This window comes from Somniosus microcephalus, chromosome 12 (assembly GCF_052327205.1).
Source record: "Somniosus microcephalus isolate GS21.2 chromosome 12, FLI_Smic_1.0, whole genome shotgun sequence".
NCBI lineage: Eukaryota > Metazoa > Chordata > Chondrichthyes > Squaliformes > Somniosidae > Somniosus > Somniosus microcephalus.
Window position 1 is genome coordinate 133,160,478 of NC_140998.1, and position 14,639 is coordinate 133,175,116.

Genomic DNA, 14,639 nt, shown 5'->3' on the forward strand with positions numbered 1-14,639 from the left:
AACAGTAAACTGCACTTCATAGGAACAGGAGTAGGCCATTTGGCCCCTCAAGGTTGTTCCGCCATTTAATGAGATCATGGCTGATCTGTGATCTAACTCCATATACCTGCCTTTGGCCCATATCTCTTAATACCTTAATCCTCTTTGGTTAACAGAAAGCTATCAATCTCCGATTTAAAATTAACAATTGATCTAGCATCAATTGCCTTTTGTGGAAGAGAGTTCTAAACTTCTACCACCGTTTGTGTGGAGAAGTGTTTCCTAATTTCACTCCTGAAAGGTCTGGCTCTAATTTTTAGACTATGCCCCCAGTCCTAGAATCTCCAACCAGCGGAAATAGTTTCTCTCTATCTACCCTATCTGTTCCCCTTAATATCTTGAAAACTTCAATTCGATCACCTCTTAAGCTTCTAAATTCTAGGGAATACAACCTTAATTTGTGTAATCTCTCCTCATAACTTAACCCTTGAAGTCTGGGTATCATTCTGGTAAACCTATGCTGCACTCCCTCCAAGGCCAATATATCCTTCCTGCGGTGTGGTGCCCAGAACTGCTCACAGTACTCCAAGTGTGGTCTAACCAGGGTTTTGTACAGGTGCAGTATAACTTCTACCCCCTTGTATTCTAGTCCTCTAGTTTATAAAGGCCAGCATTCTATTAGCTTTTTTGATTATTTTCTGTACCTGTTCATGACATTTTAATGATCTATGTACCTGGACCCCCAAGTCTCTTTGGACCGCCACTGTTTTTAGCCTTTCACTATTTAGAAAGTATCCTGTTCTATCCTTTCAAAACTACTTCATTGGTTTTGGGATGCCCTGAGGTTGTGAAATGCGCTATATCATTGCAAGCCTTTCTTTCTAGTGACTTTGTGTAAGCAGGCTTGTCAACTGCCTGGTTTAATGTGATCAAAAAACAATTGTCAGACTAAAGAGTAACTTGTAAATTTGTTTGTTATAACAGGTGGAGATGATCGGCGTGTCTTGTTGTGGCACGTTGACAAGGCTATTCATTCAAAAGCTAAACCTACCCAACTGAAAGGCGAACACCTATCCAACATCTTCTGTTTGGCATTTGACAGCACAAATACCCATCTCTTTTCTGGAGGTAAGAAACCTTGTATCATACAAAATGAAGACTACGACACTTAAACATTGATTTCTTTGAACGCAAAATGACTTCATGTGGCGTTGCTAAATATTAAAATTTAACACTTAATTTAGATTTTTGTTACTGCAAGTATAAGTTCTTAACTAATGGCATAAGGAAATTAGTGTCCAACAGTTCTTGCTTTTGGCAAACAGCTGTGCTTAATCTGGTTTGAAATCATTCAGATGGGCTGTTCAACAGGGATGTGCATGCTTGGTTTTTTTCTTGGATATTTAGGTATAGGCTAATGAAATGACTAAAATTTTCCAAAGTGGGGGAAGGGAGCTCATTTAACAAAATATCCAACTGACCTGCATTAAGCAAGATGCTGAATGCTGTGCGAACCAGGCAGCCACATAAGCAAACTGCAGTTTTGATTAAGTTTAGAACAAGTATTTGTGACAGGTTACAAGTTATTCGACCTAAACCTTAACTTGTTTGTTTTGTTGCCGTGATTGGAGGGAGGGGGTCTATTGCAGAGCAAACCCTTAATCAAATAACTTTTATTGAGGTTCTAGACAGACTCCAAGAGCTCAATACCAGAAATTTATAGGTAGATAAGGTGGTTAAGAAGGAATACAAGATACGTTCCTTTATTAGCCGAGGCATAGAATATAAGAGCAGGGAGATTATGCTAGAACTGTATACAACACTGGTTAGGCCGCAGCTAGAATACTGTGTGCAGTTCTGGTCACCACATTACAGGAAGGATGTGCTTGCACTAGAGGGTGTGCAGAGGAGATTTATGAGGATGCCAGGACTGGAGAATTTTAGCTATGAGGAAAGATTGGATAAAGAGGGATTCTTTTCTTTGGAACAAAGGAGGCTGAGGGGAGACTTGATTGAAGCGTATAAAATTATGAGGGGCTGAGATAGAGTGGATAGGAAGCACCTATTTCCCTTAGCAGAGAGGTCATAGATTTAAAGTAATTGGTAGAAGGATTAGAGGGGAGTTGAGGAAACTCACCCAGAGGGTGGTGGGGGTCTGGAACTCGCTGCCTGAAAGGGTGGTAGAGGCAGAAACACTCATCACAATTAAAAAGTACCTGGATATGCACTTGGAGTGCCGTAACCTATAAGGCTATGGACGAAGAGCTGGAAAGTGGGATTAGGCTGGATAGCTCTCTTTCAGCCAGCACAGACACGATGGGCCAAATGGCCTCCTTCTGTGCCATAAACTTCTCTGATTCTATGGACAGTATATATTCAGGAAATGGAATCCTCGGCTTTATTATCAGTATACTATAAATCTGACGTTGAAGCTATACACTGCTCTGGTCAGACAACATGTCTGTGCTGCATTCAATTCTGGTCAACAAAGCATCTAAAGCCCTAGTATTTCAAACCTCAGGTTTTCTATCTACAGTTCTGCCAAGCCCCAGGTTCCCCTTTCTACAGTGATGCCAAATTAAGGAACCATCTCATGTTTTCAAACTTGAACAGCCCCACCATAGTACTCTCAAACTCCAGGAGCCCCACCATAGTACTCTCAAACTCCAGGAGCCCCACCATAGTACTCTCAAACTCCAGGAGCCCCTCCATAGTACTCTCAAACTCCAGGAGCCCCACCACAGTACTCTCAAACTCCAGGAGCCCCACCACAGTACTCTCAAACTCCAGGAGCCCCACCACAGTACTCTCAAACTCCAGGAGCCCCACCACAGTACTCTCAAACTCCAGGAGCCCCACCATAGTACATTACTCTCAAACTCCAGGAGCCCCACCGTAGTACTCTCAAACTCCAGGAGCCCCACCACAGTACTCTCAAACTCCAGGAGCCCCACCACAGTACTCTCAAACTCCAGGAGCCCCACCACAGTACTCTCAAACTCCAGGAGCCCCTCCATAGTACTCTCAAACTCCAGGAGCCCCACCACAGTACTCTCAAACTCCAGGAGCCCCACCACAGTACTCTCAAACTCCAGGAGCCCCACCACAGTACTCTCAAACTCCAGGAGCCCCACCACAGTACTCTCAAACTCCAGGAGCCCCACCATAGTACATTACTCTCAAACTCCAGGAGCCCCACCGTAGTACTCTCAAACTCCAGGAGCCCCACCACAGTACTCTCAAACTCCAGGAGCCCCACCACAGTACTCTCAAACTCCAGGAGCCCCACCACAGTACTCTCAAACTCCAGGAGCCCCACCATAGTACTCTCAAACTCCAGGAGCCCCACCGTAGTACTCTCAAACTCCAGGAGCCCCACCACAGTACTCTCAAACTCCAGGAGCCCCACCATAGTACTCTCAAACTCCAGGAGCCCCACCGTAGTACTCTCAAACTCCAGGAGCCCCACCATAGTACTCTCAAACTCCAGGAGCCCCACCGTAGTACTCTCAAACTCCAGGAGCCCCACCGTAGTACTCTCAAACTTCAGGAGCCCCACCATAGTACATTACTCTCAAACTCCAGGAGCCCCACCGTAGTACTCTCAAACTTCAGGAGCCCCACCATAGTACATTACTCTCAAACTCCAGGAGCCCCACCGTAGTACTCTCAAACTCCAGGAGCCCCACCATAGTACTCTCAAACTCCAGGAGCCCCACCATAGTACATTACTCTCAAACTCCAGGAGCCTCGCCATAGTACTCTCAAACTCCAGGAGCCCCACCATAGTACATTACTCTCAAACTCCAGGAGCCCCACCACAGTACTCTCAAACTCCAGGAGCCCCACCATAGTACATTACTCTCAAACTCCAGGAGCCCCACCGTAGTACTCTCAAACTTCAGGAGCCCCACCATAGTACATTACTCTCAAACTCCAGGAGCCCCACCGTAGTACTCTCAAACTCCAGGAGCCCCACCATAGTACTCTCAAACTCCAGGAGCCCCACCATAGTACATTACTCTCAAACTCCAGGAGCCTCGCCATAGTACTCTCAAACTCCAGGAGCCCCACTGTAGTACTCTCAAACTCCAGGAGCCCCACTGTAGTACTCTCAAACTCCAGGAGCCCCACCATAGTACTCTCAAACTCCAGGAGCCCCACCACAGTACTCTCAAACTCCAGGAGCCCCACCACAGTACTCTCAAACTCCAGGAGCCCCATCATAGTACTCTCAAACTCCAGGAGCCCCACCATAGTACTCTCAAACTCCAGGAGCCCCACCATAGTACTCTCAAACTCCAGGAGCCCCACCGTAGTGCACTCAAACTCCAGGAGCCCCACCGTAGTACTCTCAAACTTCAGGAGCCCCACCATAGTACATTACTCTCAAACCCCAGGAGCCCCACCGTAGTACTCTCAAACTCCAGGAGCCCCACCACAGTACTCTCAAACTCCAGGAGCCCCACCATAGTACATTACTCTCAAACTCCAGGAGCCCCACCGTAGTACTCTCAAACTCCAGGAGCCCCACCATAGTACTCTCAAACTCCAGGAGCCCCACCATAGTACATTACTCTCAAACTCCAGGAGCCCCACCGTAGTACTCTCAAACTCCAGGAGCCCCACCATAGTACTCTCAAACTCCAGGAGCCCCACCATAGTACATTACTCTCAAACTCCAGGAGCCTCGCCATAGTACTCTCAAACTCCAGGAGCCCCACCATAGTACTCTCAAACTACAGATAGCTAAACCCTCATCACCAAACAGGAGGCGTTGATTGTTATAATCCAATTTAATAATACAGGGTGAAACTTTCTCGCCACTCCCACAGCTATGTAACACTTCTCGCCTGGATTCACAATTTCGACCTCAAAGTAGTGACTCCTGGTGCTGAGCGGGAGCTTGGCTTGTGCAAGTCCCACATCCATGATGCTTTTTCCACCATAGTACTCTCAAACTCCAGGAGCCCCACCATAGTACTCTCAAACTCCAGGAGCCCCACCATAGCACTCTCAAACTCCAGGAGCCCCTCCATAGTACTCTCAAACTCCAGGAGCTCCGCCATAGTACTCTCAAACTCCAGGAGCTTCACCACAGTACTCTCAAACTCCAGGAGCCCCAATAGTTCTTGCAAACCTTAGGACCAGCGGAACCCCAGTACTCCCATCAATACTGCTTAATATCAAATACCTACCTCCATCTGGTACTTCTTGCATACTGTCTTGCTGTGTGTTCACAGCTATAAAAATGGTAAGGGATAAAAACTTACATATACAGGCCACAAATTTATCATTTTGACAAAATAATGAAAAGTTGTAAAATTCAATCCCAAAGCACCAGTAAAGATTATAAAATATCATTTCATAAAAATGGAATTTGACTTATTTACTGTAAATCAGTGATCCTGATGCTATCCCCTACATGGCATAAACACTCCTATTGTTTGGAAACGGCAAATTCTCTCATTAACCACGCATAAGGCCACAGGAAATCTAACATTTAAATAATTCTGACTGCTAAATATTGCATTTCAGACCCACATTATTACTTGAATTTTATTCCGTTTTTTAAAAATAAAACAAATGTCCATACAATAGGAACATAAGAATTTGGAGCAGGAGTAGGCCATACGGCCCTTCGAGCCCATTAAATAAGATCATGGCTGATCTACATCAACTCCACTTTCCCACCTGATCCCCATATCCCTTGATTCCTTAGAGTCCAAAAATCAATCTATCCCAGTCTTGAATAAACTCGGAGACTCCGCATCCACAGCCCTTTCGGGTAGAGAATTCCAAAGATTCACAACCCTCTGAGTGAAGAAATTCCTCCTCATTTCAGTCTTAAGTGGCCGACCCCTTATCCTGCGACTATGTCACCTAGCTCTAGACTCTCCAGCCAGGGGAAACAACCTCTCAGCATCTACCCTGTCAATCCCCCTCAGAATCTTATATCCTGTCAGACAAGAAACTGGATAGCAAAGTTTTGGTTATGCAATATTTAACAGTCAGAATTATTTAAATGTTAGATTTCCTGTGGCGATAAACAGATAGTCGGCTGTCGGCAGCATAAATAAGGAAAATGAACACTCGTTTGTGGATAATGTTGGTGAGAGGGAGCATTTTGACAAAGAACAGTGGGGGGGGGGGGGGGGGATACGTTAATGATGAAAGAAAGAAAGACTTGCATTTATATAGTGCCTTTCACGACCACTGGACGTCTCAAAGCGCTTTACAGCCAATGAAAAACTTTTGGAGTAGCCACTGTAACGTGGGAAACGCGGCAGCCAATTTGCGCACAGCAAGGTCCCACAAACAGCAATGTGATAATGACCAGAGAATCTGTTTTTGTTATGTGGATTGAGGGATAACTATTGGCCAGGACACTGGGGATAACTCCCCTGCTCCTCTTCGAAATAGTGCCATGGGATCTTTTACATCCACCTGAGAGCGCAGACGGGGCCTCGGTTTAACGTCTCATCTGAAAGATGGCACCTCCGACAATGCAGCATTTCCTCAGCACTGCACTGGAGTGGAGTGTCAGCCTAGATTTATGTGCTCATGTTCCTGGAGTGGGCCAGGACACCATAAAGCCATATGACACCCTGCAGTGACCATGTGGAGCCAGGAGAAAAGACCATTGCAGGACATGTGCATTGCAGAAGTGTGCTGGGTATGTTAAGACAAGTAAGAGTGGAACCATGTGAGTGCTGTATCACCGAGGAGAGTTGATGGAGAATGATAGTGTTCAGCCTTGTCGATTTGACGGCAGGGGGGTGGGGGAGGCGATGATGGTTGGAATGCGGTCAGGAAACCCAGGAGATCGGGTTTCCTTCAGGTATTGCCGAATTTAACAGTAGGGCCTGATTAACATTTTGATTCTCTGTTTCCCACCCACAGCCAACAGATGGAGAGGCGGGTAGGCCTGCGGCACTAGGCCGCAAAGAGGAGGGATCGGTGGGCAGGTTGTTGGCAAGGTCAGGGGCTGCAGATCGTCGGCGGGAGCTGGTGCTTGGATTGGGGATTGGGGCTGCAGATCATCGGAGGGGTCAGGGGCTTCAGATCGTCGGAGGGTCGGGGGCTGCATATTGTCTTTGGGGTTGGCCGGGGGCTGGAAGGTGAGCGGGGGGAATCGGGGATCAGAGATCGGAGGCCCCGTTGGGTGGAGGGGTTGGTCAGACGCTCTGGGTGGGGGGCCTGATCGTGGGGGGTTGGCGAGGCAGAAACGCTGGATCCAGCAGGTAAGTGGAAAGGCGCATACCTCCTGGATGCGGCAGTCCTCGCCTTTTAACTAGCGGCTTCCCTGAGCCCCGGGAAACCTGACCAGTCAGAGTTAAATTTAAAATGGAGCTTCAAAATGAGGCTCACAGTCTCATTATAACATTTAAAGGCCAACCCGCCTCCTGAGAACTGGAAGTGGACAGGTTGGAGTTGGGATTCAGATTTTTAAAACTTTAACCTCCCACCCGTCCCCATCCCACCCATTTTTTGGAGGTTAAAATTGCCCTCTATAGCTCTGTTTGCAGTGCTCCTTATTTGCTAGGATCAACACAATTTCGTTTCTGGCTGTTAGTTTTTCCATAGCCATTTTTTGGCATGGTTTTTTAGGTCATGCATGTGCTGTGCAAGTTCAAGGGTTAATCTGCAAAACTTTTAGTTAAAGATCTACACGAATATTATCTTTATTTTGCCCTCCAATTTCTTAACAGAACAGTTCTTTAATGAATTAGATTTTCCTCATTTCCTTTCCATTGATTATTTCACAACCAAGAGAGCAGGTGGGTATTTTGGTGCTAAGCCTGCCAGTCTTCCTCTGTAAATGGCTGCTAAGAGGTGTGAAGAGTTGTGTGTGTTTGTGTTCCCACCCTTCCGTTGCAGAGAAGCGCTGTTGATAATCAATCAAAAATTGGGACATTACCACTTTGGCAATTGTTGGCATGTACCAACATTCTTTCATTTTATGAAATGGTATAATGGCGTTCTATGGTACAACAGGATGCGCAGAAGCATGAGCAGCCATGTTGATGCAGTTTCCCCAAAGAATAAAACAAAGCATTACAGAAAATGTCAGACAGTAAACTTAATTACTGAAATAACAACAAAATGCTGGAAATACGCAGCAGGCCAGGCAGCATCCGTGGAGAGAGAAACAGAGTTAACGTTTCAGATCTGGGACCCTTCATCAGAACTGGAAAAAGCTGGAAATGTAACATATTAAGCAGGTGCAGAGATGGGGGGGTGGGGTGGTTTAGGAGAGGGGGAAGGAATTGAAAGAATATACTGTGAAAATGTTGCAAATGGGATTGCAAATTTCTCTCCACGGATGCTGCCTGGCCTGCTGAGTATTTCCAGCATTTTCTCGTTATTTCAGATTTCCAGCATCCACAGTATTTTGCTATTATATTAATTTAATTACTGAGTCTGTCTTAAGAGATCAGATTCCTGCATGAATAATTCAAACACTTGTAGTCAAGCTGTCTTACTAACCTAAAGGGTTTTAATTGTATAGTCATCAATTGGTAATGGTTTGGTGTTCTGCAGTTCAGTGATCAGTAGATTATTACGTTGTTAGAGCACGGTAACATTGGTGTTTTAATTTGGACTGAACTATTGATTATACTGTCGACTGTTTTGTGGAACACTTCATCTTATACTTTGAGTTTGCTGCATGAACAGGAGCCAGAAAAAAGCTGCCCATGTATCAATCTCATCCTCCCTGCAGTGGCTTTTCACTTAACTATCTGCTCCACTACTACTTTGCAGGCATGCTACATTTAAAACAAAGACCTTTTTTAAAAAATAAAAAAAAATGTCAACTGGGCTTGTTTTTTGTTTTTTAAAACCGTGTTCTGGTTTTTAATCTTTTTGAGGTGCCAGCGGTCCCCATCCCATAGAATTTGGAAAACAAAAGACCATTAATTCAGGTTCATTAACTGGAATCTAGGTTTGAAAAGAAAAAGAAAGACTTGCATTTATATAGCGCCTTTCATGACCTCTTGGCGTCCCAAAACGTTTTACCGCCAATCAAGTATTTGCAGTGGTGTTCCCCAAGGGTCAGTTTTGGGCCCATTACTGCAATTATTATAAACTATCTAGACTCTGGTGCAGGGAGCAGCATTATAAAGTTTGCAGATGATACAAAACTTGGCAAAGTAGTAGATCATGATGAGGATAGTTATAGGCTTCAGGCTGACATAGACAGGCTGGTGAAATGGGCAGAAGCATGGCAAATGGAGTTCAATGTGTAGAAGTGTGAAGTGATGCACTTTGGGAGGACTAATATGGAAAGACAGTATAAAAAGTGTAGATGAGCAGAGAGACCTTGGTGTCCATAAACACACATCCTTAAAGGTGGCAGGGCAAGTTGATAAGGGGTCAAAAAAAATATGGTTTACTTGGTTTTATAAATAGAGAAATAGAATATAAAAGCAAAGGGATCATGCTGGAACTTTATAAATCACTGGTTAGGCCTCAGCTGGAGTATGGTGGACAATTCTGGGCACCACATTTCAGGAACGATGTCAAGGCCTTAGAAAGGGTACAGAGGAGGTTTACCAGGATGTTACCAGGGATGAGGGACTTCAATTATGAGGAGCGGGTGGAAAAGTTAGGACAGTTCCCCTTGGAACAGAGAAGCTTAAGAGGTGACCTAACAGAGGTTTTCAAGATGATGAGAGGTTTTGATAGAGTAAATAGGGAAAACTATTCCCTCTGGCCAGTGGGTCAATAACTGGAGGTCATAGATTCAAAATCATTGGAAAAAGATCTAGAGGGGAGATGCAGCTAATTTTTTTCACTGAGTTGTCGGGATCGGAAACGCTCTAGCTGAAAAGGTGGTGGAAGTTGATTCCATCAATAATTTTAAAACCCAGTTGAATAGGTACTTGAGGATGAGCAACTTGCAGGGTTACGGACAAAAAGCAGGGACGTGAGACTAAGCACGACTGCCCCTTCAAAGAGCCAGCACAGGCACTGGCCTCCTTCTGCACTAAGTTTCTATCAAGTACTTTTTGAAGTGTAGTCACACTATTGTAGGAAACGCTGCAGCCAATTTGCCCACAGCAAGCTCCCCCAAACAGCAATGTGATAATGACCAGGTAATCTGTTTTTTAGTGATGTTGATTGAGGGATAAATATTAACCAGGGCACCAGGGATAACTCCCCTGCTCTTCTTCACAATAGTGTCATGTGATCTTTTATGTCCACTTGAGAGGGCATAGGGGGTCTCGCTTTAATTTCTCATCCAAAAGACGGCACCTCTGCCACTGCAGCACTCCCTCAGCACTGCACTGGAGTGTTGGCCTAGATTTTTGAAACTGACAGTTGAGAGCATTCATACCAATGACGGAATCAAATTTTATATTTTTCCTATGTAATTTACCGACACCTGCTCGTCTGTGTGGGCTGTGAATAATGCAGTGAAATTCAGCTACAAGATTTAAACATTTACATTTGTACATCAAGTTAATGATCCACTCATCTGAGTTGATTTAGCTTTGACAATGGGGAGTTCTGGACTGTGTGTTTTGCCTTTCACACACAAGTTTCCACTTGACTCAATCCCCCTTCACACTCTGCACCAGTTGACGGTATTGTGTCCCATCAGTTACTTCACTCCCAGGATTTCTGATAGGAAACTAATGAAATGAATTGGTCTCACCAGATATCCGCTTTCTTTCAAAAATTAGCATCATGGGACTCATGGGTCCGTGCTAATGTATTATACCTATCAGTTACTTAATGCTATGTTAGATTAGAACAGCCTTCATAAATGGCAATCCTCATTATCTTATTCCAAAATCATGAAAGACTACATTTTTCATATTTCTTTCTGGGATTTGGTAGCTTTTTTTGGTTACTGGAACCGTATGCTGGAAGAGATTCTTTCAGCTGTCTGTTCCTCTGTATTGGAGGAAATCTACATTGTTAGCTGGTTTGCAGGCTGTCACTTGAAAAGGAGACGAGGCACCTCTGTCTAGATGAGCTATTTTGAGTGGTAGTTGCAAAGTCCACATAGTGGGTAGGAACACTTAATATTGATTACCTGGCTGTAATTGCAAAATTGCAGATGAGTCAGATGAGTGGATCATTAACTTGATGTACAAATGTAAATGTTTAAATGCCGTTGTAGAATTTCACTACATTATTTTGCAATTGCTCACACATCTGGAGTGAACTAACCTCGCTCTGTATGAGCGTAGCCTTGTGCCACAGGTATATGGGCTGGAAATTGCGGTCGGAGGCTTCCCACGGGCGAATGCCTCTGAACCGCAAGTAAACTCCGCACCTACTTGGAGCCTCCGTACCTTCGAAGACTTGCGCTCCTGGGCCTGCAAGCGTACGCCTGCGTAAAGGTCCACGTATCCCGGGAGCGCAGGCGGTTCGCAAGCATCCCTGGGATCACGTGGGACAGGCCAACCAATGACAGAGGGATTCCCATTATGCTTATGGGGGATTCCATTTGCGTACAGACTCCCCGTAAGCATAATAGGAATCCCCATAAAAACACTTTCACAGCACTGAAATAAAAATAAATCATCACATGTTCAAAATTAATTAAAATACAATTGAATTAAACATTTAAAACAAAAATTAGAAAAATAAATGTAAACATTTTTCAAGGGTCCAAAAATAGCAAAAATAACCTAAACTAATTTTAAATTTTTTTATGGTTAAACCATTTTTTAAAAATTATTTTAATATTTATTTAAACCCTTATGCTGCTAAAAGAAGGCCTTAGGCCTGCTTTTACCAGACGTAAGGGTTTCGTGGGCAGTAGTTGGGCAAATAGCCCAACCCTGCGCCAGCGAATATCCATTTCCTGTGGATTCATATGATCTGTCCAGCTGAAACTTGACAGATCGCAAGTTCCGGGTTTTCGCGTGTGTGGAAGCCCAGAACTTGCAGCGCACTTACGACTGCGTACGCTGTACGTGCGTAGTCATAAGCCCTGGAAAATCCGGGCCATTATATCAGCCAGTCCTGTTGGGGCGACTGATGCCTTTTGACTGTACTGTGATTGACCGGTCTATTTAATTGTACAAGACACCCTTATGATCTTACTTTGTCCAATTTGATCTTCAGAGTTAATAGTAGCGATAACCCATATCGCGGTTTCTCCGTGATTTTCTGCTTCTCCAGGCAGTTGAAAGTTAGAGCTCATTGAAGTTGAATATCTCATGAATATACAATTTCACATATACGCTTTTCCTCATAAGACATGTATTCCACGTTGAGAGAATTATCAAAGTTTTGAAACATTTATTGATATTTTATTGATTAAAGTACTGGTAAAAAATCAGTTATTCCTTTGCTGTAATCTAGTGAAACACACACAAAGGTTAAAGTACGTCGTGCAAATACGAGTACAGGTAGACTATCCTTTATCCGAACTACCGAAAACCTCTAAAAACCGAAAGTTTTTTCGTTCAGCGTAAGTCGTGCGCACGACATGACCAGAGTGGCGCACAACTTGCGCTGAGCAGGGCAGAGGGTCACAGAGTTCCCTCCTGGGTAGGAGATTGCAGGCCGAGCCGGGCAGTGTGAAGGAGGTACCGGGAGAGTGAACCCAACAATACAGCGGCCCGTCCGATATTCTTTTCTCCCCCCCCACCACCCAACCCAAACCGAACCGCGGCCCGTCCAATATTCTTTTCTCCCCCCTGACCCGACCCATCCGATATTCTTTTCTCCCCCCTGACCTGACCCCCGACCTGAACCGTGGCCCGTCCGATATTCTTTTCTCCCCACCCCCCGCCGACCCCCACCCCCGACAAATTTCCCAATACCTTCTGAAAACCGAAACTCAGCTGGTCCCAAGGATTTCGGATAAAGGATAGTCTACCTGTATTGAGATTACAAACCCAATGACTGTCTGTTACTCATTTTTTATTCACTCATCAGTAGTGCAATTAGCCACATCTGGATTCCCAATGAGCCAGGTGTGGATCGTAGCTAACTTATTAGATAATGTTGGTTTATGCCTTAGATTCAAACTGCTTTTTGTTTTCTTGAAAAGAAATGGTAGATTTTTATTGTTACTTCAAAAATTCCCTGCGTTAAATAGAGATTGCTAGTTAATGTTGGTACTGTGGCCCATAAAATGTCAGTGTACTCAGGGGCTTAGTCGGTGATTGTGGCCTAAACTGCACGTTTGGGGAGCACAGCCAGCCTGGTGAGATGGGCAGTCACGTCAACCAAGGGGAGGATGGTTGCAATAGAAGAGCAGGTTGAGTGCTGTTAATAGCTTATGCCATGTTGCAACGCAATGTTATATTTTTCTTCAAAACCTATCTCAAATAGTGAGGTTTAAAATTGAGAGTAATGGTTAATTGGGAGTAATTTTAAGACCGCAATCTAATGAAGGGGTTCAGATAGCGTTCATAGAGCTGGAACAAAGCTCGAGTAGCTTATAGCCAACTGATCTGAGAGATTAGATTTGAACACATTCCTGTTTTTGTGTGGTGAGTGATGTCCCTTTTAGTCTTTTGAGTGCTGAGTGTGAATGCCAGTTGGGTATACATTCTCAGATACTTGATGTGCAGTGATAGTGACCAAAGTGCAATAAGATTTTTGATACTGAAATATATTAAAATAGTTTGTAGTTGGTCATTAAGGAACTCTATATTCAGTAACAATTTTAGCAGCATAACTTTTGAGTGATTGAAAAATATCAACAACGGGAGCATGACTTGATGTGTGCAAGACAACTTTTGAACTTGCAATTATCTGGGACAATTGGGAGTATTGTACATTTGCAGGGTGCTAAACAGAAACCAGCTAGGTGGTCTGTGCAAGTGATTCATGGCAATGATTTAACCAATCTTCTAAGCTTTAAGGCCAGGTGCATTTATTGACATTTGATTAAAGGCTGCGATCCCAAGCAATGACTTGCCCAAGAGCTGCTCCCCTCAAACCTGACCATAAGGCAACTCCATGTCATTATCTTCAAGATTTTTTGTTAGCATTTTCGGCCATGAGTTAGGATATTCAGGTGGGAGGGAGGTTACTGTTCATCACCTTGATGATGTTTGTGAATGATCCACTTTCAGATTACATCCCCACGTAATCCAATAATGTATCATATTCTTCACCTGTTCACGTAACAGTATGTTAACGGTATATCATTTGTAACGTAACAGTATGTCACAATGGTATGACTAATTTTTCACATTTTTCTCCATGGTATCAAAAGTGTGCTTCATTTATTTGTCAATATATCAGGTAAACATCGTCACGTAATACCACATGACATGTCACATATGTCAGGCACACAGCCTCTCATTTCTTTTTTTATATAAAAAGCACTTGGTATACATTTTACCTCCAGGAAAGATTTTGAAATTTGTCCCCTTGATTTTCAAAATTCTTTAAAGAAAAACTACCAGGTAGAAAGTGCCAAAGAAAAATACCCCACGACGATATTGATGTATCCTGGGAAAATAGGGACACTGAATTTACTTTGACTGTACAATCCAGATTCAACTCTCAGAATCTGGACAATAATGTCAATCTAAGTCCGGCGGTTTTGGGAGAGGCTGAGGCTCCAATTAAGAATTTTAATCAAGATTTTAAAAGAAAGACAATTCAGTGGATGCATTTTATCATGTTATTGTGAAATATATAATTGTTGCATTTTTTATTTAAACCCTTATTTT

At 43.9% G+C, this 14,639-nt stretch overlaps 1 protein-coding gene across 1 annotated transcript in view; it reads left to right on the forward strand.

The window, feature by feature from the left end:
- The window catches only part of dcaf5 (ddb1 and cul4 associated factor 5), a 141,601-nt gene that overhangs the window by 18,699 nt on the left and 108,263 nt on the right, over positions 1-14,639 (forward strand). Inside the window, exon 2 of the mRNA XM_086003577.1 lies at positions 964-1,107. Coding sequence (XP_085859703.1) covers positions 964-1,107 — 144 coding nt within the window. The remainder of the gene's footprint in view (positions 1-963; positions 1,108-14,639) is intronic.